The sequence below is a fragment of the Gaeumannomyces tritici genome (assembly GCF_000145635.1).
Source record: "Gaeumannomyces tritici R3-111a-1 unplaced genomic scaffold supercont2.3, whole genome shotgun sequence".
Taxonomy (NCBI): domain Eukaryota; kingdom Fungi; phylum Ascomycota; class Sordariomycetes; order Magnaporthales; family Magnaporthaceae; genus Gaeumannomyces; species Gaeumannomyces tritici.
Genome location: NW_008804547.1, coordinates 888629 through 912239, shown reverse-complemented (window position 1 = coordinate 912239; position 23611 = coordinate 888629). Strand labels below are relative to the sequence as shown.

The 23611-nt window shown below is 59.4% G+C and overlaps 10 protein-coding genes across 11 annotated transcripts; 4 read left to right on the top strand and 6 right to left on the bottom strand.

Annotated features, from left to right (window-relative positions):
• The first annotated feature begins 106 nt into the window (after nt 1-106).
• On the top strand, nt 107-1534 carry GGTG_05393 (hypothetical protein). The gene is made up of 3 exons (XM_009223196.1): nt 107-592; nt 729-1294; nt 1365-1534. The coding sequence occupies exons 1-2, from the start codon at nt 265-267 to the stop codon at nt 1292-1294; spliced, it is 894 nt and encodes a 297-aa protein (XP_009221460.1). The 5' UTR covers nt 107-264; the 3' UTR covers nt 1365-1534.
• Nucleotides 1251-3152, bottom strand: GGTG_05392 (mitochondrial import inner membrane translocase subunit tim-54). Its single transcript, XM_009223195.1, has 2 exons — nt 2975-3152; nt 1251-2856 (listed from the first exon to the last, which is right to left on the bottom strand). The coding sequence occupies exons 1-2, from the start codon at nt 2999-3001 to the stop codon at nt 1585-1587; spliced, it is 1299 nt and encodes a 432-aa protein (XP_009221459.1). The 5' UTR covers nt 3002-3152; the 3' UTR covers nt 1251-1584.
• GGTG_05391 lies at nt 3124-4319 on the bottom strand. 2 transcript variants are annotated; one of them, XM_009223194.1, is made up of 2 exons: nt 3463-4199; nt 3124-3346 (listed from the first exon to the last, which is right to left on the bottom strand). In XM_009223194.1, the coding sequence occupies exon 1, from the start codon at nt 3814-3816 to the stop codon at nt 3622-3624; it is 195 nt and encodes a 64-aa protein (XP_009221458.1). In that variant the 5' UTR covers nt 3817-4199; the 3' UTR covers nt 3124-3346; nt 3463-3621. The 2 variants fall into 2 exon arrangements, with proteins under 2 accessions (XP_009221458.1, XP_009221457.1); XM_009223193.1 differs by having other exon boundaries at nt 3333-4319.
• On the top strand, nt 4182-7510 carry GGTG_05390 (AGC/NDR protein kinase). Its single transcript, XM_009223192.1, has 4 exons — nt 4182-5520; nt 5644-6144; nt 6243-6719; nt 6785-7510. Exons 1-4 carry the CDS (start codon nt 4904-4906, stop codon nt 7086-7088), a joined length of 1899 nt encoding a protein of 632 aa, XP_009221456.1. The 5' UTR covers nt 4182-4903; the 3' UTR covers nt 7089-7510.
• GGTG_05389 (splicing factor 3a subunit 2) lies at nt 7297-8692 on the bottom strand. The gene has a single exon (XM_009223191.1). The coding sequence runs from the start codon at nt 8578-8580 to the stop codon at nt 7810-7812; it is 771 nt and encodes a 256-aa protein (XP_009221455.1). The 5' UTR covers nt 8581-8692; the 3' UTR covers nt 7297-7809.
• Nucleotides 8693-8817: 125 nt separating this feature from the next.
• On the bottom strand, nt 8818-10401 carry GGTG_05388 (hypothetical protein). The gene is made up of 3 exons (XM_009223190.1): nt 10226-10401; nt 9375-9683; nt 8818-9286 (listed from the first exon to the last, which is right to left on the bottom strand). Exons 1-3 carry the CDS (start codon nt 10268-10270, stop codon nt 8885-8887), a joined length of 756 nt encoding a protein of 251 aa, XP_009221454.1. The 5' UTR covers nt 10271-10401; the 3' UTR covers nt 8818-8884.
• A 754-nt stretch (nt 10402-11155) lies between these two features.
• On the top strand, nt 11156-13912 carry GGTG_05387 (hypothetical protein). Its single transcript, XM_009223189.1, has 3 exons — nt 11156-12078; nt 12141-12834; nt 12910-13912. Exons 1-3 carry the CDS (start codon nt 11464-11466, stop codon nt 13383-13385), a joined length of 1785 nt encoding a protein of 594 aa, XP_009221453.1. The 5' UTR covers nt 11156-11463; the 3' UTR covers nt 13386-13912.
• Nucleotides 13913-14066: 154 nt separating this feature from the next.
• Nucleotides 14067-17960, bottom strand: GGTG_05386 (serine/threonine protein kinase). Its single transcript, XM_009223188.1, has 2 exons — nt 17063-17960; nt 14067-17005 (listed from the first exon to the last, which is right to left on the bottom strand). Exons 1-2 carry the CDS (start codon nt 17863-17865, stop codon nt 14188-14190), a joined length of 3621 nt encoding a protein of 1206 aa, XP_009221452.1. The 5' UTR covers nt 17866-17960; the 3' UTR covers nt 14067-14187.
• GGTG_05385 (hypothetical protein) lies at nt 17909-20994 on the top strand. Its single transcript, XM_009223187.1, has 5 exons — nt 17909-18338; nt 18400-18483; nt 18548-19576; nt 19634-20239; nt 20382-20994. The coding sequence occupies exons 1-4, from the start codon at nt 18231-18233 to the stop codon at nt 20192-20194; spliced, it is 1782 nt and encodes a 593-aa protein (XP_009221451.1). The 5' UTR covers nt 17909-18230; the 3' UTR covers nt 20195-20239; nt 20382-20994.
• Nucleotides 20676-23280, bottom strand: GGTG_05384 (hypothetical protein). Its single transcript, XM_009223186.1, has 4 exons — nt 23181-23280; nt 23051-23100; nt 21497-22841; nt 20676-21384 (listed from the first exon to the last, which is right to left on the bottom strand). Exons 3-4 carry the CDS (start codon nt 22769-22771, stop codon nt 20947-20949), a joined length of 1713 nt encoding a protein of 570 aa, XP_009221450.1. The 5' UTR covers nt 22772-22841; nt 23051-23100; nt 23181-23280; the 3' UTR covers nt 20676-20946.
• Between the last annotated feature and the right edge of the window lie 331 nt (nt 23281-23611).

Genomic DNA, 23611 nt, shown 5'->3' with positions numbered 1-23611 from the left:
CTGTGATGAGCATGATGGGTTGTTCCATCGTTTCTGCGTTGAAGACGGGGTGGATAGGAAAATGTCGGCGGGAGGCCGTGCACCCTGCGTCTCTGATTGTGTGAAGGCGTCCGTAGCAATAAGTCAATCTAGATTGAGCCAAGAAGCTCCAGCCACACCAACTTAACCACTACCCTCCTCACCCTTTTTCTTGTGCGAGACAACCTACCATTTTCTTAGTAGCCTAGGTAGCCGTTCAATCCACGCAACAACCCCACGTGGACAATGTCACGCTTCGTCTCGGCAGGGGCCATCGACGCGGCGACGGGCCACGCCGTGTCGTCGGCCGCGGTCGACGCGGACCCGACGGCCACCAGTCGACCCGGCGGCGGCGGCGGCGGCGGCGGCGCAGCCACCTCGGCCCCCGAGCCCGCGCCCGCCGCCGTCGGCAGTAGCAGCAGCAGCAGCAGCAGCGGCAGCTCCAAGCGGCAGAGCGAGTGGGAGGCGGTGAGCCGCGAGCTCGAGGAGCAGCGGCGGCAGCGCGAGGCCGAGGCGCGGCGGGCCGCCGAGGGCGGGGAGAAGAGCCTGTTTGCGATACTGCAGGAGAACAAGGGTACGTTTTTTTTTTTTCCCTCTCCCCCCTATTTCGGATTTTTCCATCCTTTTGCCATTCATTGTGCCGGGGGCCACGCGGGTCGCATCTCTCACACACACACACACACAAAAACGTACATGTGACGACCGAACAGCCGCCAAGCAGGCCGCGTTCGAGGAGGCCAACAAGATCAAGAACCAGTTCCGGGCGCTTGACGACGACGAGGTCGAGTTCCTGCACGAGGTGCAGGCGTCGACGCGCCGCGAGGAGGACCGCACCCGCCGCGAGGTCGAGGAGGGGCTCGACCGGTTCCGCGAGGCCCGGCGCAGGGGCGGCGGCGTCGTGCGGGAGGGGGAGGGCGAGGATCCGGCGAGGACGGCGGCCGAGGCGGAGGTGGCGGCGGTGGGCGCTGGTGTTGATGCACCGGCGGAGGAGGACTGGGCCGCTGCCGGGCGCAAGCGCAGGAGGAAGGACGACGGCGGTGGCGGGAGGGGTGCCGGGATCCTGAGGGGCGTCGTGAGGCGCAAGACGACGTCTGCGGCGGGCAAGGAGCAGAAGTCGGCGGCGGTGGCTGGGGGTGAGGCTCCGTCGGGGGTTGATGCGGCAAAAGCGGTTCCGACACCGCCACCAAAGCCCGACGCAACCCAGGTGGCCGCGCCTCCCTCGGCAAAGCCGGGCCTCGGGCTGGTAGACTACGGGTCTGATGATGATTCGGATTAGGTAGGTGTGGCCCTCATACATGTTTTTTTTATACGCTTGGGAGAGTATCTAACAACGCCGTCTATCGTAGTCTGTCATACAAACAAGATTTGAAACTATGACCTTGAACAAGGCCTCCAGGACTCCCCCCCATATCCCCAGTTTTGGTATACAAGGTTCCCGCCCCCTGTGAGAAGCGAGTATAGTACAGATGCCGCCCTCTGTCGAGCCCATTATGACCCCCACAAGCATGTTGAGCGGGGAGTGGCTTTCACGTCTTTTCTTTTCACTTTTCTTTTCTTGTTCATGTCTCATTCGTCGTCCATGTTGCCGACATTGGGCCCCTTGGACCGCGAACCTCCAAACGTCCGTGCCGTCCAGCGCCACAGCTGCCGGAGATGGCCCTTGGTCCAGCCCTCGATCTCCTCCTCGGGCACGACGATCTGTCGGGCCCTGGCCTCGTCGTCAGGGCGTAGCTCGAACCTCCTCATGCGGCTGGAGATGCGCGTATCCAGGACGACCTCTGATGGCCAGATGCGCTCGCGCGGCGGCTCGGGCGAAGCGCTGTCCTCCTCCTTCTTTTCGTTTTCCTTCCAGACCTTCTTGACCCAGTCGCGCTCCTCGAACGCCAGTGCGTCGCGGAGCTCGTCGTCGGAAAAGTCGCGGTATGTGAGCAGGCAGACCGCGGCCACCTCGCGGCCGATCTCGTCGGCCAGGTACCGGCGGCCGAAGTAGCGACGCAGGCGTATCGGCGTATTGAGGAAGCCCAACAAGTGGGGGAATCGTATGGGCGCCGCGGGGGTCAGCTCGCCCGGGATGAGCATTGGGAGGGGCGACGCTGGGTACTGCTCGGGCGTGTTGTGTGGTCGGAGCTGGGCTGGGCGGGATGGCTTCTTCTCCTCCTCTTTCTTCTCGCTAGCCTCGCCGCCCTCTTCGTCGGCCGCCTCGACCTTTTCGATCTTTGGCGGTTCCGGCGGCGGGGTCAGGGGGCCCAACCACCCCTCGTGCAGGCCGCGGATGTACTCCTTCCAGGTGTGCCTGCCGATGACGATGTCGCCCCTCGGCCCGTCGAACTCGCGGACGTTGTTGCGCCTGCGGTTCGCCTCGATCAGGTCCTCGACTGTGGGCACCTCGGGCTCGGGAGGAGGGGCGGAGCCGCCGCCGCCGCCGCCGCCGAGGTCGACCTCGACGGCCCTCCTGGCGCGGCGGACGCGCTCGGCGACGACGGCGCGGACATCGCCCTGCTGCCGGCCCTGGACAAAGTCCCAGTCGAGACCGCTGGCGGCGATGATGGGCTTGACGTACTCGAGGAAGTGGTCCTGGGCGACGCGGAAGCCGTCGCCGGGCGGGGACTCGAGGTAGATGGTCAGGCGGCGCGGCATGTCGGTGGGCCTCGCGAGGGGCTCCTTTGCGATGTGGGAGACGGCGCGGGCCCAGCGGGCCGTGGCGCGGCGCTTCTCGCGGCGGTCGTAGATGATGGCGGCGCTCGTCGTGGTGGCCACGGCCCAGAAGATGAGCCAGTTCCGGGAGGGGAGCCTCTTGGGCAGCGTGGGAAGGCCCATCATGCGGAGCGCCCGGTTCCCCTGCAGTTAGACAGAAAAGTGTTTAGCATGCGCAAAGGGATATACATAAAATGACGTCTAATTCATGTGGCGACTTATAGCGGGCGCAAACTTGGAGGCAGGGGAGGGGAAGACATACCTCGGAGGGCTTCTGGCTGGTCGCCATTGTGTGTTATGACGTCCAGACAGGCAGATAATTAGATGAGCCACCTATTCCTAAAGAATTTGATACTGCTGCCGAGTATCGAAGTCGGTCACAGGCAGTTTTCGCTAGCCATGGCCGCCACACTGTGACTGAGGTGCTCGTCTCGACAAAATTTACTAGCTTAGCATGCAAACGGTGGTGGTGTACCGATAAGCTCTGCGATAGTCCGTGTGGGTCCCGTCCCACCATTGTCCCAGTTGAATGTGGGGCAGGGGCCCAGGCTCATTCCGTCCGCTAGCGTGACGGGAGACGGGGCCTGGCTAGCAGCGAGCTCCAAAAGAAGCCTCGACTGCACGTAGCGTTGTACTATGGACGGCTGGCCATGCCCGCCTCGACGATGCAGGCACGGTAGCGGGCATATCAGACCAAGTTTGGGGTACATGGGAAGGGGCACATGGAAGGGGCACATGGGAGGCACAGACGGGCGCGGGATCAAGGGCGAGTTTGGCTGCTGCCCGTGGTAGCGGCGGTGACAGGGATGGCATTGGGGAGGAGGCTGGATGGCACTGAAGAAGCCTGGCGCACTGCAGGGAAGGCCACAGCAGCGCCGGGCACGGAATGTCGCTCGGTAGCACCCGGGGCTACGATGCGGTGAAAGCGACCTGGTTGCACTGCTTCGACTTGGACGGGCTCTGGAAGAGCCTTCGTCCCATGGTCCTGGTGTCGAGCAGTGGGGTCGCCCTGTCACGGTCGAGAGCTGGAGTGGCTGCAGGTGGGGAGTCGAGCCGGCTTCCCATAGTGCCAACAGTGCGGGTGTGCGGCCATCCCGGAGCCATCCTGGATCGTCTCGACTACATCAAACGGAATCGGGGCTGCATGGTAGCACAGAAGCGGCCCTGCTTGGCAGACGGAGGACGGCGTATATGGACATGGACGCAGGTGAATGCAGTCGGGCTTGACACTCGGCCTTTTCGATCGAGCACCAGCAACATTGAAATTCGCGTGGGAGCAGCGGGCCAGGATGGGCCTGGCAGACGGACAGGGAGCCCGGCTTGGGATCTGGTTCCGTCACTGAGAGCCGAGCCGCGCTTCACTGCTTCGCTCACCGCAGCCGGTGGAGGCCCTGAGCCAGAGTTGAAGCCAGACCGACTGCTCGCCCCCTTGTCGTCAACTGCCGTTCACTCTTGGGTGGAAAAGGGGCTGTTTTTTTTTTTTTTTTGGGGGATGGGTTTTTTTTTCTCTCACTTCCCCCGTTCGTCCTCGTGCTACTGTTTCACCCAATCCCGCCAGTGCACACCTCCATTGCCGCCTAGCCTGCTCTGTGTCGTGTGTCGCATCGTGTCGTGTCGTGTCGTGTCGACCTCGCTGCGTTTGGCCAGAGCTGATCGACGGCTGCATTCGCTGCAGCGGCGCGAAAGACCGCAGGGCCATTGATCGACTGCAAATTAGGCCCAGTATTGATTGAGCCCTCCGCAGGTACTCTATATGTTCGGCTGCCTGCCATCTGGTCTGGCATGCGTCTGGTGCTCTGGCGGAAGCTGATCCAGAGCTAGTGTCGGCCCTATTGGCCTCTCTCCCCTCCCTGGCTGCCAACAATCCCACCCCTCCCCACAAGCCAATAACCACCACAAAACAGCCTGACCGACAACAACACCCGCCTTCCCAACCCTCCCTTTGCCCCTCTACTACGCGCCCCCGGCCAGTCTGCCCGTTGACAGATCGGCCGCCCTCGCCAATCACTACTCCACCGAGCCGTTCATTCCGCTCACATTTTCCTTCCTTCTTTCTCACCATCCTTCTCTGCCAGCGGCGGGGTTAGTTGCGACTTGGATCTGGGCCACAAGCACTGCAGCCTTCGAATCTCCTTTCTCATCTCTCGCCCAGCTCCCTGTGAGGCCGACTCGGTGCCCACGACTCGGCGCGATGGATAACCAGGGCAACCGCCTGTACCTCAACTTTGCCAACACCGGCCCGTCCAACGACCGTGGTGCCTATCCCACCACGCCCTCCACCTTCCCCCAGCCAGTCTTCCCTCCCTCGGGCCAGTCGCACATCTCGTCGAGTCAGAGCCAGGGTGGTGCCCCGGCAGGCCAGCCCTACTCGACCGGCTACGCACCCTCGGGCTACTTCTCGCAGAACCAGTACCCGTCGCAGTATCCCTCCCAGCCCCCGCAGGGCCAGCAGTCCAGCTCCGAATACCAAGGCCGCTCTGGCACCCCGGGAACCAACGATCCCAACACCGGCCTGGCCCACCAGTTCTCGCAGCAGAACCTGCGCACGCCCTACTCCTCCCGCGGCCCCTCTCCGGCACAGCGACCCCGGACTGCCGGCGCCCCCGGCCAGCCCCAGCCATACCCTAGCTATATGAACGCGCCCATGCCTGGCTCTGGCTCGCACCCGCCCATGGAGTTCCAGCAGGCGCCGGAGCGCAATCCGGACAAGTATGGCCCGAACTCCAACAACAACCAGAAGAAGTGCGCCCAGCTTGCCGCCGACTTCTTCAAGGACAGCGTCCGCCGCGCCAGAGAGCGAAACCAAAGGTGCGGCAGCCTCACAACCACCACAAACTCCCCCTGCCCGCATGGCGAGCCAAGGAATGGCGCATGCGTGCGCCTGCTCTACCGCGGCGCCTTTGCTAACCTGCCCTTCCTTTCGTGATGCAGACAGAGCGAAATGGAGGCCAAACTTTCCGAGCCGAACCAGTCGCAGTCTAGGAAAGAGCAGATCTGGTCGACCGGAGGGCGCAAGGAGGGCTCGTACCTCCGATTCCTCCGCACCAAGGACAAGCCGGAGAACTACAACACCATCAAGATCATCGGCAAGGGCGCCTTCGGCGAGGTCAAGCTGGTGCAGAAGAGGGCCGACAACCGCGTCTACGCTATGAAGTCGCTGATCAAAACGGAAATGTTCAAGAAGGACCAGCTCGCGCACGTGCGTGCCGAACGTGACATCTTGGCCGAATCAGACAGCCCCTGGGTCGTCAAACTCTACACCACATTCCAGGACGCCAACTTCCTCTACATGCTGATGGAGTTCTTGCCTGGTGGTGATCTCATGACGATGCTGATCAAGTACGAGATCTTTTCGGAGGATATTACTCGTTTCTATATTGCCGAAATCGTGCTGGCCATCGAGGCGGTCCACAAGCTGGGCTTCATTCATCGGTAAGTCCTAGAGTTGTCTCTGGGCGAGGAACCCGAGGCCTGATACTGCACTAGAAAACAAAGAGAAGAGGGGCTGATCAGACCATCAAACGCTACAGAGATATCAAGCCGGACAACATCCTCCTCGATAGGGGCGGGCACGTTAAGCTGACCGACTTTGGCCTGTCGACGGGCTTCCACAAGCTCCATGACAACAACTACTACCAACAGCTGCTACAGGGCAAATCCAACCGCTCCCGTGGCGATCGCAACTCGATAGCCATCGACCAGATCAACCTGACTGTTTCTAACCGAGCTCAGATCAATGACTGGAGGCGATCGCGGCGGTTGATGGCCTACTCCACCGTCGGAACTCCTGATTATATTGCTCCCGAGATCTTCACCGGACACGGCTACAGCTTTGACTGCGATTGGTGGTCTCTGGGCACCATCATGTTCGAGTGCCTGGTCGGCTGGCCGCCATTCTGCGCCGAGGACAGCCACGATACGTACAGGAAGATCGTCAACTGGAGACAGAGTCTGTACTTCCCGGACGACATCCAGCTGGGCGCCGAAGCCGAGAATCTGATCCGGAGGTGAGACCCGAGCGCTATATCCGTTGACGTTATCAGGACTTCAAATGCTGACAAGTAGGCCGCAGTATGGTGTGCAACACGGAGAACCGTCTGGGACGAGGTGGCGCACACGAAATCAAGAGCCACGCCTTCTTCCGGGGCGTCGAGTTCGACACGCTGCGGCGCATCCGGGCGCCGTTCGAGCCGCGCCTCACGTCCAACATCGACACGACCTACTTCCCGACCGACGAGATCGACCAGACGGATAATGCCACGGTACTCCGCGCGCAGCAGATGCAGGCTCAGGCCCGGGGCCAGGAGGAGACCCCCGAGATGAGCCTGCCATTCATCGGCTACACCTTCAAGCGGTTCGATAACAACTTCCGATGAGCGTGCCTCGGCGGGGCTTGGTAATTGCGTCTTTGCAAGGAAATGGGGTCGTTCCCAAAGCGAGGGCGCCCTGGTTGTGGTTTTGGGGAAGCGCTAGATCTAGAAGGCGAGAACAAAGCTGGGCACAATATTATCATGAAATGCGCAGCGTCGGCACCCTGTTTCTGCCGCCGCACAGCCTTTTTGAGTTGGTCGCTTTCCGCATTTACTGTAATGTGGCAGAGATTCGCCTTGGAATAGAGGGTTGATTCTATGTGAAGGCAAGGCCCTGTGCATGCGAACTGCTGAGCAGCTTTTATAAGCAGGTGATATTGGTTTTTGTACAGTCAAATATGACAAAAAATGGCATTTGAGGCGTGGTCTTGTGGTATCGTTAATCTAGTTGTGTCTCAAGTCTCGATGCGGACTTTACTCAAAATGCCTATGGGAACGTGTCTAGTGATGTCCATACGCGGCGTCGGCGACGGGCGAAGATACCTTTTGTGGCAAGGCCCCAGCTCACTATCCCCCAACGAGGACGAGCAGTCGCGTGGGTCGCAAGACGCGTGGGTGCGGAAAAGTTGAATGTTGGCTAGCCTCTCGGTTGAGTCGGTGTCCGAAGAGCACAAAATACGCCGCCGTGGGTACTTTTTCCATGTTGCCGGGCACGAGTGCTTTGTTTTTTTTGTTTCTCCTTTTTGCTGTTATCCCCCAATGTTTTAAAAGAAAAAGAAAAACCTCGTCACCTCGGGCCGCCGACGAGCCCCGGCGCGGCGTTGAAGCGCTCCTCGCGCTCTGTCATGAACATGATCTGGATCCAGTACTCCTTGGCGTCGGGGTCCCAGTACTCAAAGGTCCGGCCCTCGCGGCGGTCGAGCTCGCGCGACGGGATCTTGAAGCCGCACGTCTCGTAGGGCTCGGCGGCCACGAGCAGGTACTGGAAGTTGCGGTCCGGGTCCTCGACGCGCTGCGAGAAGGCGCTGACGACCTGCCACTTGGGGCCGCCGCCACCGCCGGCGGCGGCGGCGTCGCGGCTTATCTCGGGCAGCTGCAGCTGGAAGATGAGGCCCTCGGCGCGCGTGACGGGGTCGCGCACCTTTGTGATCTTGTAGCCGGGCCTGCCGATCTTCACGGCCGGTCGGCGGCCCTTGCCGTTGCCGCCGAGGCCCAGCGCGCCGAAGCCGGCGCCGACGACGCCGACGGGCAGGCCGGTCTGGGGGTCGATGTCCCTACGCACGTCGCGCTTCTCCTGGGCGGCGCGGCGGGCGAGGTTGGTCTGGTGCTTGCGCCCCTGGGTGTGGGCCAGGTACGAGCCGTCGTTCTGGTGCACCGTCAGGCAGAGGCGGCACTCGAAGGAGCCGAGGTGGTTCTTGAAGATGTACGGGTCCTTGTCCAGGTCGATGTGCTCGAGCGCCAGCTTGCGCAGCCGCTCGCGCCGGTCCGCGTTGGTCGCCGACTGCGACGCCACGCCGCCGCCGCCGAACTTGGAGCCCGCGCGGTTCTGGTAGTCCATGGTTGGGGTGTTGTCTGTCCGGGAGAAGGGGGGGATGGAGGTCGGCGGGTGGGCTGGGCCGGTCGGGAAAACAGTAGCAGGTTGACTTGGAATCAACCGCGACTGGACGAGGCTAAACTCAGCTCCGCGGTCAAACCAAGTGGAGTGGCTGCGCTTGGACCAGTGCTAAAATTATGGGTCGCTGAATGGCCGCCGCTTCTAAGAACAGGACAAGAGTATCATACAAAACAGCAAAATCCAGCACGCTTGTCTACTCCCAACCAAAGCAAAAAAAAAACAAAAAAACACCAGAGCCAGAACCCAGCTATTGACCCCCGTCCACTGTAACAATCTGCCCAAACGCATTCTGGCATCCGAGCAGATACGCGACAGACCGGGCAAAGTCCAGGTCCCCGGCCTGCCTCGTCGAAGGGGGCTTGCCGCCCGCAAAGGCCGTCCCCGTCCCGAGCCAGCCAGGAGACAGGGCCTCCTGCATGAAGCGCTGGCTCAGGCAGGCCGGCACGACGGCGTTGATGAGGATACCATCAGAGACGTCAGCTGCTTGGAACCAACGGGATGGGCTATAGGATAGAATAAAAAGAAGCTCCGGGTTGCTTACCGCATATCTGGCCGACGCGTCGGCGCCGCCCTCGTCGAGGATGTTGGGCGGGCTGGCCGAGGCGATGTTGACGATGCGGCCCTCGCTCAGAGGGAGCATGTGCCGGATCTGGAGAGGAGATGGTGGTGGGTTAGTTCCCCGGGTTAGGAGGCTTTATGAGAATCAGGGCCAAGGAAAAGAAGAAAAAAGGACACACCTGGGCCTGCATGCTGATAAAGGTCGGCAAGGCGCAGCCCGACATGGCCCGGCCAAAGACGGCCGGGTCCAAGTCGGCCAGCCGCACGTCCTGGTCCTCGTCGCTCAGGTCCACCGGCACGTTGACGGCCGCGTCGATGCGGCCGCCCCACGCCGCCGCGGCAGCCTCGTGAAGCGCCCGGACCGACCCCTCGTCGGCCAGCGAGCCCCTGATGAAGATGCTAGCGCGCGAGCCGCGCGGCGCCCCAGTGATGGAGCGGGCCACCTCCTCGCCAGCTTTGTGGTCAGTGCCGCTGACTATAACGCTCCACTAGGGAATGGCCAAGGTTACCAAATGTCAGTACGTGGCGCGCGACGGTGGGAGAAGGAAAAAGTGATGATATAGGGCCGGCAGGTCAAGTCAAGTCAAGAGCATGCATCCGCAGCCCCTCCCCGGCTCTGGCTAGAGCCATATAACGTGCCCCGTCTCGTGCAAGTTGCTCGGGCGATCGTCCTGCCGAGACCCGAGGTCGAGTTGGTTACAAGAACCACTCCGAGAGTCTGGGTGTCCACCGCAACTATGCCTCTTATTCTCTAGGTAGGTACTTTGTTTTCGGCTACGCAGCTGAGTGTGAACTTGCAACGAGATTATGCCTGGAAAGCAAGAAAAAAGACCGAGAGATCCCGGAATGTGTTGTGAGATGATGAGAAGCGAGAGGGACAATAGAGAAGACATGACAGCGGACGCCACTAAACCACCGAAATAAATAAATAAATAAGAGAGGCCCGCGTGCCAACCCCCCAACCGCCCTCGGATGCGTCACTCTCTCGGAGACGACAAGAGAAGGATTCCCATCCCTTGCGCCCCCTTACAGAGGTGTTGGCAACGCTGCAAGTTTCCGGCCCAGAACGTGGCATCTGGATCGACTTGCTGGGGAGAGGCGTTCCATACTCTCCCACACACACACACGCTCACTCAGTCACTTCCCAACGGATGCCCGCCGTGTTGTTGGGCAGTTGTGTCTCTTGGTGTCTGCAGCCATTATCACAAGAGTGCAGGGTGGGCCGGGCCACTGGGAGGCGTGCCGCAAGCACGAGCCCAAGCAGCAGGCACGTCTGTCTTATCCCTTGCGGCTGAGGGAGGGTAGGTCCGTAGGTAGGTTTGGTGGTTTTGGGTCCGGGAACCCGGTGCGTACAGCAAGCAATCCCACTGCGTGCCCGTGGTACCCGGGCATCTACCTATTTTAGTAGGTACCTAGGTATGTGCTAAGAGGACAAGCCCACCCCCCACCCCCGCCAACAGCCCGCCCGCTCTCCCTTTTTCTTTCCTGCAAATGCACGTCGCCCTTTTGGGCCGGGACAACAGCACCTAGGGACTGACATGAGCTTACTTGTATGTGCTCAGTTAGTCTGGGAAACCCGCACCGCCCGGCTTCTCGGTTGTTGGGTCGCGGCGGGCACATAGATTAGGGCCAAGGCGGGTAGACTAGAAAAGAAAAAAGAACAAGAGCTATCCAAGTGCTGATCTGCCCTTCACGTGGCGACGACGGGGGCTGAGATGACACGAGGACCACAGATCACAGATGGCCGACACATGTCCGCCGTGACGCGGCCCCTAGCGAGGAACTTCCCAGGCAGAGTAGCGCAGCCCTCACCCATGAGGGAAAAAAAGGCAAAAACATACAACACTGAGGATTCCCCAGTGGCCACCCACCTGAGTACTAGTTCGGCCCTCACATGTTTTGGTTTGTGGAGGTTTTGGGAGCAAATGGATCACAGGCGTCCAGAAACGGACGCCTTTGACCCCATTTGCTCCCAGACTCACCGTCCGACGAACGTATCTATGCTGGGACGTATCTGCCTGCAACAGTACAGGGCAGAAGTGGCTTATTCCGTGCTACTCCAGAGGTGCAAACCTGCATCCGTGGGGGGTTCTTCACCGCAAAAACACCTGAAGTGGGCCCGGATCCACTAAGCATCGGCGATTTTAACAGCACACGGCTGGGGAAGGCACCAACAACCATGGTGGCTAAACACACGACCGAGTCTCTACACTGCAGCGGCAGCAATCCACGATTTACCTTCTTCTCCACCTCCTTTCCAGAAGAACAATGTCCCAGCCGGTTTTTAACGACCTCGAGGAAGGTGAACCCTCTTTGTGGAGACTGAAAAAACCTTGGGTGCTCGAAATCCTCCGACGCGAGCGCCATCGGCCGACGGCGGATCCCAACGACGAGCAGCTGCGAGAGATGTTCAATGCTGCTTATGACGGCCACGTCGACCGACTTAAGGTGGCCTTGACGACCCTGACGCAGTCCCGTGAGCAAGTCAATATCAGCATGCTTCACTACCACGAGGGCTGGAACCATGTCCAGACGCCGTTGCATGCGGCTGCAATCCGCGGCCACCTTGACGCTGCCACGCTCCTAATCGCGTTCGGCGCCGACTTGGAAGCGTACGTTGGCTATATGGGTGATCAATACACACCGTTGCATTATGCGGTCAGGTCCGGAAGTCCTACCTTGGTCCGACTTCTGTTAAATTCGGGTGCCGACGTTACCGCCCGCTGGAATCAATATCTTGGGGACGACGAGGGCATCGCGACTTTCTTGGCACTAGAGTGCGGCCACGAACCCGAGCCGATAATCGAAACGATTGATTTGCTCCTAAACGGCGGTCTGGATGTTAATGAGCCATCATATGAGCATTACGAGGGGAATCGTCTGGTATGAGAACCGCACTTCTCTTTTCTTCTTGACATACGTCGCATATCTAACCCCGAGCCTAGACTTATAAAGCTCTGAAACTTGGCTCTGGCAAGCTTGTTAAGCATTTGATCAAGCGCGGTGCTATTCTGTCCCAAAACCACGACTTAAACCTTCGTCGAGCAGCTGGGAGCCATCGATCTTTCGAAGCCCTGGAATTTCTGGTTCAAGAGCAAGGCCATCGTGACATCGACAACGACCTAGTAGCGCTCTGCACAATAGCGGGGAATTGGGATAATCACTTTTTCGAATTTTCAGAGCCACGCCTCCGAATGGCGCACTTGCTTATAGCACACCTCGTACGGGATTTGGGTCCTGGAAAATCCCTCAACGATGTGCCAGGCATCCACCTCGTATTACGGACTGCTATCTCCAGCAACGGCGCGCCTTTGGCACGGTTGTTGCTGCAGAACGGGGTCGGTACACACATCGGACTTTCAAGAAATTCGGCCCTCCTCGTTGCTTGCAGAAACAGGGCGGACCCGGACATCATTGAATCCCTTCTCGTCGCCGGGGAGGACGTCAATTGTCACAACAATCCCTTATACTCTGATGAGACACCCCCGTTACTGGAAGCTTGTATCACGAATTCCGATCCCGAAGTCATAAAGATGCTTTTGCAAGCTGGCGCGGAGATCAATTGCCGCCGAAAAGAACCCCCTATTCGTGTCAGCTGGCAAGTCAATCCCCATGGGGGCTATGGCGGTGACAATGCTCGTAAGCAGTGTCTTTTCTCCCCCATTTCCCCATTATTTTCTGTAGCGTTCGCTAACCCGATGACCGACGGCTTAGTACACGAATCAGTTCTATCCCCGTCAACTGTCAAGCTGCTCTTAGATGCTGGGGTGGATCCTAGAGCACGTAACAGCTGCGGAGAGACCCCCCTATTAACTCATGCTCGCCTACTTGGCGCTAGATTCACGTCCTTTGGGTCGAAGCCAACCAAGGATGACTTCATAGGCTGCATTCGCCTCTTAGCGGATGCATGTCACAATCTCGATGACATCAACGCCGTCGACCACCGCGGCAGGTCAGCGCTGCATCTCCTTGCTCGAAAACTTCTTGATGACTGGGAGCCTCCCAACGCGCCATATCAGCACAACGTCGAAACATACGTAGAAGCTGTGGGAATTCTGATCCGACGGGGCGCTCGTCTTGACATTCGAGACAATCAGGACAGGACCGTAGCGGCTGCGTTCCAGCAGGAGGGCGGGCATCGGCTGCTGGAGGCATTGCGGAAGGCAGGCGCGCAAATACCAGGCGAATAGCATTCCTAGGCACATACCAGGCAGAGAGGATTCACCATCCAATCTCCATTCCAAGCCCGAGGACGAAACCAACGCCCCGTTTGCTCTCTTTCTGGATGGACCCGAGGAGCTGCCAGGACAGATACCCCACGTGTGCCGCTCGTTGTTCCTCAAAATCGCGTCGGTGGCTGTGTTAGCCGCCAGTGTGGATCTCTTGGCGGTTACTGCTTGCTGGGCCTCACCAGCTGCTGGACTCTGCGTCCCTGCGCGCCCGCGGCGGGTTCGGTACCATAAACAGCGTAGGTTCCAGTCTGTCGGGACATATGCTGAGTGTATGATATCACACTTGACGCCCATAAGTGGCTCAGCGTTGAGAGGTAGCGGGTCCAATCATGGGTGTTGGTTCTGGCTTTCATCAAAATGCTGAGTGTACCATGTTGGGCTCCACGCCCAGGCACTTCGATGAATCAACCATAATGTTGAGCGGAGCTTTAGGGGCTGGCAGGCGACTAGAATAATAATAATATGTCGATATCGACGAACAACACACAATGCCATTTTCACACTCATCATCGTCTTCTACCATCCGGAAACACTTCTAAACACCAGCAACACCCTTAGCCACATACAATCTTTATTCTTCTCTTTCTATCTTGGATCGCAACACACACCCAATATCACATATCCTTTGTCACAAAGGAGGCTATCACCACGGGCCGGCACACTATTCCAAGCTTTAGCACGGAGAATTTACACGGGTACGCGCCACGCCACCACACCGCCGCTGCGCTACTTTCAATCCGCGCAAGTGTCGTCCGTTTTGTTACGAGCCGTCGAGCTCCGCGTACCCTAGAGGCTGTCCTGACAAGTGGGGGCTATCGGCGTCCCAAAGAAAGTCGGGTTCGGTATGGAGACGCGGCCGCCCGATTTTCCGCGCGCCCCTTTCCTCCAGGAGCTTGAGAATGCCCTCATTGCCCCGCGTGCCTACGTCCGCCGCGATGTGTCTGGCTGTCTTTAAATTCTTATTCAGTGCATTGGCGGCAGCTCCGGAGTCCAGTAGGAGTCGGCAGATATTGGTTCGATTGAGCCTCGCGGCGACGTGAAGTGAGGTATTGCCCCGCGTGTCGCTATGGTTGACGGGGGCTCCGGCATCCAGCAACTCTCTTACTATTTTCATAGAATCGCGCCACACGGCGAGGTGGAGAGGCGTCCCGTACACGTTTTCGTTCAGGTCCAATCGTGGACGATGCTTAAGCAATACCTGCACAAGCTCAATCTCGGCGTCGCGGGCCGCACAGTGCAGCGCAGCCATGCCGTTTGCACCGCAATGGTCGATGTCGGCGCCGGCCCCAAGAAGCAACTCGAGGTTGACGGTTGAGCCGCAGTAGTGCAACGCGGTACGTCCGAAACAATCTTCGGCCTCAAGCAAGTCACGCCGTTTGGCAAGGATCCGTTTAGCGACGCGACTTGAGGGCCCGGTAACGGCAAGGTGGAGTGGAGTGCGGCCATGATCGTCTCGGGCCATCAGTGCGTCCGCGCCATCGCCGAAACGATTCGCAGACGACTCAATAAGTTGAAATACAAAAGGATCCTCTGGTGGATCGCGCCGAGATGCGATCTGGGAGGCGAAGTGAATTGGGTAGGTGAAGACGGACTCGTTGCAGGGCAAGACCATACGGGCGACCGCGAGGTTGGGGCTTGCGCGAAGGAGGGCAGCAACTACATCGTGATCGTCAAAGTCGATCGCCTGCATCATTGGCGACATTCCACTGCGCGATGCCGTGTCAAGTGCCTGTATGCTTTGTATGGCGACCACTGTTTTGTCCAGCTCGTTGCGGTGCAGGGCGCCGTGCATGGCGATGCGGTCGAGCGGGCTTGAGTAGCTCAGAGCGCAAGCCAGAGGTGAGATGTCGCGATGCTCTTCGACTGGAACGTGCTTCGCCAGCTCCACGAAAATTTCGCTACAGTGATACTTCGCTGCCACATGGAGAGCCGTCCATTCCGAACGAGCGTCATCGGCGGGGAACTGGCCGTCGTGGTACACACGTCGCAAGGGGTCGGCCCCGAGAGAGAGCAGTGCCTTGACACCGTAGAGGCTGTTGACCGATATCGATGCCGACAATGGAGTTCCTAGGAAATGTAGCGGCCACTGTTCGTGCACTTTGCGGAGTGTGCGAGTTGGCGAATTAACTTGCGCACGCGTCGGCGACATGCTGCCACTCGTCCTTGGGCGCCTGTCTTGCTCCTTAACGGGCTCGGCAAACGTCCTTGGGCGCCTATCTTGCTCTTTAAAAAGCTCGGCAAACGTCTTTAGGCGTTTGTCTTGCTCCTTGAAAAGCTCGGCAACCCTCCTTCGGCGCTTGTCTTGCTCCTCGGCAAACGTCCTTAAGTGCCTGTTTTGCTCCTTAAAAACCTCGGCAATCGTTATTAGGCGCCTGTCTTGCTCCTCAACGGGCTCGGCAAACGTCCTTCGGCGCTTGTCTTGCTCTTCGGCAAGCGTTTTGAGGTACTTTTCAAAAAACTTGGCAATCGTTATTTCGCGCTTGTTTTGCGTTTTGAAAAGGTCGGCAAGCGTTCTTGAGCGCTTGTCTTGCTCGTTGATACGGTCGGCAAACGTTCTTGGGCGCTTGTCTTGCTCTTTGACGGGCTCGGCAAACGCCCGCCTGTCTTCCTCCGTGACAGGCTCGGCAAACGTCCTTGGGCGCCTGTCTTGCTCCTTGACAAGCTCGGCAAACGTCCGTATTCCTTTAGCGGTTCTTCCATCACCAAGCATAAAAATCCAGTGGAACGGGTTGCAACCATCGGATGTCTCGGATTCATTGTACTTTTTATCCCTAACTAAGGATAAAATAGTCGTCAAGTCGCCGTTGAAGCATGCATTTACGAGCGGTGGCATCTCGAGTGCCATGTCCGTGGCTCGGAGCAGTTCAGCGATTTGGGTGGCGTATGTTGCTTGGGGGGTTTTTGAATTGGCCTGCTCTTGTTCCAGTACATGTCCAAAGGCCGTGGCAAGGGGATGGTTGTAGGCTCTCGCAATCTGGACATATTCGGTGACGCTCCTAGAATTCCGTGCCGTACCGAAGCCGAAATAGTGGCAAAGTGCAATCTGCCATGCGATAGGGCCGACGTCTTTGGACAGCTTAGCCACGTGGGCGCGCTCGAGACCTTGCAAGAGGCCTTTTTCATGTGCCCAGGGGATCTCGCGTCCGTTCTCGGATCGGAACATCTCAAAGGTTGGCAATGGACTTTCTAGGTGGAGAGCCAGGTCGGCAGCGAGTCCCCCCAAACCAACAGCAAACCATTCGTTCGCCGTCAAAATCGGAGCTTTTCGAACGTCCGAAATGCGGTTTTCCGGGTCCGCCTGGAGGGTCCAGCGCAGAACGGCACGGACAAACATGTATTGTAAACCTCCCGGGATGGAGCGCATGGCGTAATGATGAAGCAGATCCGCTGGTGGGACAGACGTCTCGGCTCGACTCGCTGCTGTGTCCGGCCACCTCTCTTGCAGATACTTCAGATACTCGCGGCCCTGTATACATGCCTCCCAGAGCAGGAGGCCGAAAGCCCACATATCACATTTAGGGAGGTCCTCTCTGGGGATAGGGAAAAGGTTCTGATTCCCAACCTCGGGGGCGTTATAGCTGCTGTTGTGTGAGCAAGAGACAATATATATAAGCGCATGGACCAGGCTGACTCACATAAGCGTTCCCCCGTATCGCATGGGACCACCATCATTCTTCCTCGACTTGTCATTCATCACGATGGCGTGTCCGAAATCGATGAGCTTTACCAGTGCCCCCGCGGGCCGGTCCCAGGATGGCATGACGAGTGTGTTGTCGAGCTTGACATCACCGTGGATAATGCCGCATGTGTGGATGGCTGAGAGGGCGGCAGCTACATCGCCCGTGAGGGATTCGATGTGCCGGACCGGCAAAGGCTTGGCCGCGGCTTGGAGGTACTGGCGCAGAGTCCCGTAGCGCGCGTGCTCGACGAGAATATAAGGCACAACCAGGGTGTCGTGCATATTCCAGCCATAGCCCAGGACCGCGAGCACATTGGGGTGGTGGCGGAGAGGTCCGTGACACATGATCTGGAGTTCCAAGACGACGGACCTGAGTCGTTGCCGGAAGAGTTCCTCGCCGGCGTCCGAGCGCACCTTGAGATGCTTGACGGCGAAAACCGCGTCCCGGACACGGCAGCGCTCTACTATATACGTTTCGCCCTCGCCGAGAACTTCTTGCCGGACCAGCTCCCCGAAGCGGTAGTGCCGTAGACGGAGGTTTTTGACGACCCGGAGGACATCGTCGAGGCCGTGTGCCGAGTAGTTTTGCTGCTCCGAAAATATGGCTCGGCTAAGACTAGAGACTGACGTCCGCGAGAGGGACGTATTCCAGCTAAGGGTGGAGCTGGGCAACGCGGCATCGTCCGGCCGAGAAACCACATCGAGGTCGGGATCCCCACCAGGTGCGGCGCGCGCAGGGGACCCCGGACCGGCAGACATGCTTAATCGCTCGAAATGTGGAGATCGGATGACAAAGTTGCCTCGCAAAGTTGTTGCCTTGCAATATTGACCATCCCACAATAGAAGGAACTCTTAGAAAACTTTGGTGATTGATTGAGGGCAAGGCATGGATCCGACGAGAAGCAACCTAGACGCAATGCCGCGGGGGTGGCGCAGCCTTATTACAGCCTAACGCCTTTTGGGTCGTAATCCTCAGAGCCTTGCCGGCGCTCTTGGGCGCCGCATCTTGACTTCTCCAAGCACACATCAACACGATATTCACGTCCCCATATACCCACCTACTTGCCATTCGAGGCCAGAGCGTAAGATTAGACGCCCTTGCGCGGCTCTCCAACAACAGCACAATGGATCCCATCGGCATCGCCGGACTGGCACTTGCTGCCCTGGATCAGTTGTGGAAGATGGGGGAGCGAACGGCTGTGCTTGTGTCCAATTTCCGCGAGTTTGATAATGTAGGTCGAATCCATGTCACATTCGTTTTCATTATAACAACAGCATCTTTATCCAGCGCAGGATACAAAACTTCTCGAAGCCAAGATCCGAGATGAGAACAATCGTACCCGTGCGCTTCATCAGCTGCTATTCGAGCCTTCCAATGTGAGTTGACAGCGGCTGCCCGGGATGTCGTTACGATCACCGGGTCGATACTGACGACCTTAAGGTGTACGCGGGGAGAACACTTTTCGTGCAGTTCGATACCGAGGTGCAGAAGAATATCCATCTCTTCTTTGAGGAAGCAACTGGTATCCTCCAGCAAGCCCACGAGCTCCTGAGCCGCGGTCAAGGTGACCCTAATGCCTGCGCCGGCGGCAGTCACCCTTCCTCTGATGGGGATGCACCTTCCATGAGCAATGGAGGAAACTCGAGCCCCAGATCCGAGATGCCGACCACACTAGCCCCGGCTACAAGTCCTGTAGCGCTCCGCCATGCTCTCGCTCGTCCCCGTTCATTCGTGCGCCTGCGGTGGTCTCTGCTCGATAAAAAGCGCGTCGAGGCCATTTTGTGCCAGTTCAGCGACTTCAACAATCGCATCCATGAGAACATCAAGCTGTGTTGCCTTGCCACCACCATCGGCGTCGATCTGGCGCACCTGCGGCGCCTTGAAGACGATGTCAGCTCGCGTGTCTTGGGCTTCGATACAGACGCTCGCCTGCGGCAAATCGTAGCCGCCGACGCCGGCAGCCGGGACTGCGGACCGGGGCTAGCGAGCTTTGAAATACTTGGTGGCGCCGATGGCGCGGCGGAACTCACGTTGCGTCCCAGTGAGTTTGTCCGCGACGACAGCGATGGCCGCTTTGGCATTGCGATAACGCACTCTCGAGAGAACGACAACACACCTGGTAGGGAGCGGAGGCCCCTATTGGTCGAGTATCGCTCGTACGCTCCCGAGTCGCCTGTCTCGGTCGACTTGGATGACCGGACCAAGGACCTTGTAGACCAGCTGGCGAGGCTGTTACGCCAACCAAAGGGGGTAGTCTTTCGAACGCCGCGCTGCGAGGGCTGGGTACGCCAGCCGGAGCACAACCGAGTCGCGTTCCTGTTCGCCATCCCCGACAACGTAGACCCGATGTCCGTGAGTCTACTGAAGATACTGTCATCGAAAGACGTGCCGCCGCCGCCTCTCGGGCAGAGATTCTTACTCGCAGGACATCTTGCGCGCTGCATCTCGCAGTTGCAACTTGTAAAATGGGTGAGGCATTTGAGAGAGAGTCCGCATGGTCGGCAATATTGCTGATCACAAGAACAGGTCCATAAAAGCTTCCGCAGCGAGAACATTCTGTTCTTTCCCAGCCTCGACACCACCGCATCTGCCGACCGAGAGGAGGGACCAACACTTCCTTCGTCCTGCATCGACATCTCAGAGCCATGGGTGCTCGGCTTCGAGTTTAGCCGGCCAGAGCTATATTTCTCTCACGGTTACGGCGACTCGTGCTTGGCGCGCGACATATATCGGCACCCGGATCGCCAGCGGAACCCGGCGCAGCTGTTCAACAAACTGCACGATATATACGCGCTAGGCGTCGTGCTACTAGAGCTCGGGTTGTGGCGGCCGGCCCTGGACCTGCTAGGCCGGACGGTGGCCACCGGCAGCAATGCCCCTGACCCGCGCTCCGTCCACCGCCACCTCGTGCGCCATGCTGAACGCCACCTAGCCTCCAAGATGGGGAGCCGCTACCGCGACGTTGTGTTGCGCTGCCTGAGCGGTGACTTTGGTGTCGCTGACGACACCAAGGAGGATCTTCGCCTGCAGCAAGCATTCAGAGCCCAGGTTGTCGAGGTGCTGCAGAAGGCGGCGGACACTGTTTAATAGAGAACAAAGGCGGCCGCTTATTGGCCATCAGCTTCGACCCCTGTAAGTTGGAACTTTCCCTAGACAATCCATCCCTTACTGGTTTGATTAGGGGAGAGCGGACGGGATCCAGTATATTCCGGTGGGTATGGTCGTATGTGCTTGTGATGTCGTTTGCTGAAACTTATACGGGTATGGGTGTAAGGTTATCTCTTTCGTTGGTTAAAGTGGGAAGAGATATGCGCCCTTGCCGCTCACAAAATCCCATCCACAATGCATCGCCCCCTCGTCTCGGCACGCGGCGAGGGAGGGTTACACCCGCTAGAGGGAAAAGGAACGCCCCCCCTCCCTGAACCAACAGCAGTCACAACCAAAAGGCCGCTGGGCCACCCACAGCCCGGGTCGCGTGTATCGGGGGGCGTGGAGGTCAGTCAGTCACATGCAGTTATCACCGCGCCCCGACCCATGCGGTCTGGGCGGCTGCTAGCCGCCACCCAGGCCTGGGCCATATTTGGGCACGTCTGTGCTGACGGATGTTGTGCTTTGTTTTATCCATGATCGAGAGTAGTAACCACATGTATCGCTGATTAACATGATATCTGGTACTAGTGGTAGAGAAGAAAGAAAACGAGCCTCAACTCCCTTGTTCAGCCGGTCAAGTCAACGAGACAGCACCATCTATTTTTCGTTCTTTTTTTCGGGGGGTTTTTTATTAAAAAAAAATCCCATGTTGATGTTACACAGCGCCGCCCAGCGCACTACCACCCGTCTCAAACGCGGATGCCCGCCTCCTCAGCCCTGCTGCCGCGGCCGTCGTAGACCGAGTGGCTAAAGGACGCAAAGTCGTCCGGGTCCTCGAGGTGGGCGCCCGGGCCGGCCTCGAAGGTCTGCAGCCGCGCGGCCAGCGCCGTCGGCGGGCCGGCGCCGGGCCTCGGGCGCTTCCACGCCTCGAGTATGCCGGCGGGGTCCTCCCAGGTGCCGTCGTTGACGGCCGGCATCTGGCGGCCGGCCGGCGCTGCTGGCGTCGTCGGGGCTGTTGCCGCCGAGGGCGTGTTGGCGGTGTTGCCGTTGGAGTTGACGACGGGCGTCTTGGGACCCGCGCCGTCGTCGTCGGGCGGGAAGATGGCCAGGTGCGGGTAAATGCTCGTGCAGCGCATCACCATCTCGACGAGCTCGGTGTGCGGCAGGGTGGTGAGGTAGGCGCGTATCTACACGTCATGAGTTGGGGAGTCAGCAAGATGGGTACGGGAAGTGACGGCGTTCGCGTGGCATGTAGATATATACGCAGGCACGTGCAAACACCCCTAGCAGCCTCCTCACCTGTCCTGGCGTCCGCCCGGCCCAGCTGACTTTCGACTTTGCCGGCTCGACGGGCACCACCTTGATCCTCTTTGCCTGCTGGGCGGCCTCGCGGCGGTCCTGCTTGGCTGTGCAGGCGGAGCAGTGCCACTGCTTCTTGGCGTCGCTGACGAACGAGTCGTCTATGCGCGGCTCGTGGCAGCCCTGGTGCCACGCGTCGTTGCAGCCGTCGCAGAACACCATCTGGTTCGCCTTTGTAAAGGCCAGGCGCGAGCACAGCCGGCACAGCGCCTGCTCGGCCGTCCGGGGCTGCTTGCCGCCGCTGCTGCTGTGGTGCGTGTCCCGCCGCCTTTTGTGGCCGGACCCGGACGCCAGCTCCATGGCGACGGGGTTGTACGTCTCGGGCCTCTGGACCTGCCGCCCGGACTTGGTCGTCGTTAGCGGCGTGCTGCTGGCCGATGCCGACGCCGATGCGGTTCCAGCCGCCGCGGCCGCGCCGGAACCCTCCGCGTCCGAGAGGCCCGAGAGGTCCGACAGGGAGCTGCTATCGTCGACCCCGGCGCCCTCGCTCTTGGTCGCGCGCTTACGCTTCTGGCCGACCCGGGCCCCGCCCCTGCCTGCGCCTCCGGTGGAGGCCCGCGGCTTCCTGCCCGGAGTGCCCGCACCCGCACCCGCCGTCTTCCGAGGCTTGGTGGCGGACAGGGCGCCGCCCGCGTTGACCTTCTGGATGGCGCTGAGGCCGGCCGGACGCGGCGGGGCGGGCGTGGCGGGGGCGGCCGATGGGGGCAGCGCGACAGGGGCGGTGGCCACGGTGCTCGGCATCTGCATGGTGGAAGTGCTCATGCCGTCGAGGAGGCGCCGCCGGACGTCCTCGTAGGTGGGGGAGAGGATGGCGGCCCTCGGGGTGTTGGCGGCGGCGGAGGCGAGGGCGGAGCTCAGGCCGCCGCCCTCGCCGCCCCGCATGCGATTCAGAATCAGCTGGGTCGTCAGGGTGAACTGCTGCATGTATGCCGGGCGGGTGGGCGACAGGCCGTCTGACGCGGTGTCGTTTGGGTGGCTTGGCTGAGGCGTTACTGCTTCTCTCGGCCTGGACTCGTGCCCGGACCCGTGCCCGGACGCTACCGAAGAGTCGGTGTCCGCTGCTGCTGGTACTATCCCATCCCCATCTGTACTTGCATGCTCGGGAGGCGATATTGGTGCTGTGAGTGCCGAGGTAGACGCAGGTGATGTGTGGGTTGTGGCAGCGTCTGGTGCGCCGTCGCCAGACAAGCCAGCAGGGTCGTCGGGGGTGGTCATGATGCAAGCTGCTCTAGAGAGCCTCGTTCATGGCTACCTCTAGGTAGTAGGTACCTGGCTGGTTGCCACGCTGTAAGCCATGTTAGCGGTTATTGTCATGTATGCCCGTGTCTAGGGTAGGCATGTTGTGGTGGGCGGGTATAGGAGACATCTAGATGTAGGTAGCCCAGTGTATCTGCTTGTGGCTTTGACAATGTGCGTGGCTGCAAGTACTTGGGTCTGCCCTGACTTGTCTGGTGCAATGTCGAATGTCGAACAGGATGGAAGCGACAAACTTACGACAGCAGAGAACAAAACAGCCCACGCTGCCAGCAAGACAAGCGCGCAGCCTGCAAAAAGTAAAAAGTCATTAGCCACGGCGGTGCTACAGACAGTCAATTGGGCAGTGTCAACGCCAATTGGTACCTACAGCAGACACAGGAGTGCGCAGTCGTGGGGCTGTCAAAACGGTGCTTAGACGGGATTTCTTGGTTCACTGACTGGCAATTGTGGTTCGCTCCCTCCTGCCCTCGCGTTGAGGAAAAAGAAGCAATGCCACGTGATTTGCACGTGTACCCCCACGTGCTTGGGCGACTCCACCACAGAACCATCCAGGCTGCCACCCCTGCACAAGAACCCCTGCATAACGAACTCCTGCACCAAGCCAGCACCCCACTCCCGAATCCTTCTCCCTCGGGCAACCGCCCCCATTGGACCAGAACATGGAGGACGCCCAGCAGCAGGCCCTGGCCCACGCATTCGACGGATTTTTGACTAGTTTTGAAGAAGCTGGGGGGCCTGGAAGCGCAATTGCGGAATCGGTCATGATAACTTCAATCTACGTGCGCGTGACGGCCCTCT

Coding starts and splice junctions, on each gene's coding strand:
- GGTG_05393 (XM_009223196.1), top strand. CDS start 265: ATGTCACGCTTCGTCTCGGCAGGGGCCATCGACGCGGCGACGGGCCAC. Junction 593..728: donor GATACTGCAGGAGAACAAGG/GTACGTTTTTTT, acceptor ACGACCGAACAG/CCGCCAAGCAGGCCGCGTTC.
- GGTG_05389 (XM_009223191.1), bottom strand. CDS start 8,580: ATGGACTACCAGAACCGCGCGGGCTCCAAGTTCGGCGGCGGCGGCGTG.
- GGTG_05386 (XM_009223188.1), bottom strand. CDS start 17,865: ATGTCTGCCGGTCCGGGGTCCCCTGCGCGCGCCGCACCTGGTGGGGAT. Junction 17,006..17,062: donor CGATACGGGGGAACGCTTAT/GTGAGTCAGCCT, acceptor ACACAACAGCAG/CTATAACGCCCCCGAGGTTG.
- GGTG_05388 (XM_009223190.1), bottom strand. CDS start 10,270: ATGCCACGTTCTGGGCCGGAAACTTGCAGCGTTGCCAACACCTCT. Junction 9,684..10,225: donor GCAGCGTTGCCAACACCTCT/GTAAGGGGGCGC, acceptor GCCATTCCCTAG/TGGAGCGTTATAGTCAGCGG. Junction 9,287..9,374: donor TTATCAGCATGCAGGCCCAG/GTGTGTCCTTTT, acceptor TCTCCTCTCCAG/ATCCGGCACATGCTCCCTCT.
- GGTG_05384 (XM_009223186.1), bottom strand. CDS start 22,771: ATGACCACCCCCGACGACCCTGCTGGCTTGTCTGGCGACGGCGCACCA. Junction 21,385..21,496: donor CCGGGCGGACGCCAGGACAG/GTGAGGAGGCTG, acceptor CATGACGTGTAG/ATACGCGCCTACCTCACCAC.
- GGTG_05390 (XM_009223192.1), top strand. CDS start 4,904: ATGGATAACCAGGGCAACCGCCTGTACCTCAACTTTGCCAACACCGGC. Junction 5,521..5,643: donor GCCAGAGAGCGAAACCAAAG/GTGCGGCAGCCT, acceptor TTCGTGATGCAG/ACAGAGCGAAATGGAGGCCA. Junction 6,145..6,242: donor AAGCTGGGCTTCATTCATCG/GTAAGTCCTAGA, acceptor CAAACGCTACAG/AGATATCAAGCCGGACAACA.
- GGTG_05391 (XM_009223193.1), bottom strand. CDS start 3,816: ATGGCTCCGGGATGGCCGCACACCCGCACTGTTGGCACTATGGGAAGC.
- GGTG_05385 (XM_009223187.1), top strand. CDS start 18,231: ATGGATCCCATCGGCATCGCCGGACTGGCACTTGCTGCCCTGGATCAG. Junction 18,484..18,547: donor TGCTATTCGAGCCTTCCAAT/GTGAGTTGACAG, acceptor GACGACCTTAAG/GTGTACGCGGGGAGAACACT. Junction 19,577..19,633: donor AGTTGCAACTTGTAAAATGG/GTGAGGCATTTG, acceptor TCACAAGAACAG/GTCCATAAAAGCTTCCGCAG.
- GGTG_05387 (XM_009223189.1), top strand. CDS start 11,464: ATGTCCCAGCCGGTTTTTAACGACCTCGAGGAAGGTGAACCCTCTTTG. Junction 12,079..12,140: donor ATTACGAGGGGAATCGTCTG/GTATGAGAACCG, acceptor CCCCGAGCCTAG/ACTTATAAAGCTCTGAAACT. Junction 12,835..12,909: donor CTATGGCGGTGACAATGCTC/GTAAGCAGTGTC, acceptor CCGACGGCTTAG/TACACGAATCAGTTCTATCC.
- GGTG_05392 (XM_009223195.1), bottom strand. CDS start 3,001: ATGGCGACCAGCCAGAAGCCCTCCGAG. Junction 2,857..2,974: donor CCAGCCAGAAGCCCTCCGAG/GTATGTCTTCCC, acceptor GTCTAACTGCAG/GGGAACCGGGCGCTCCGCAT.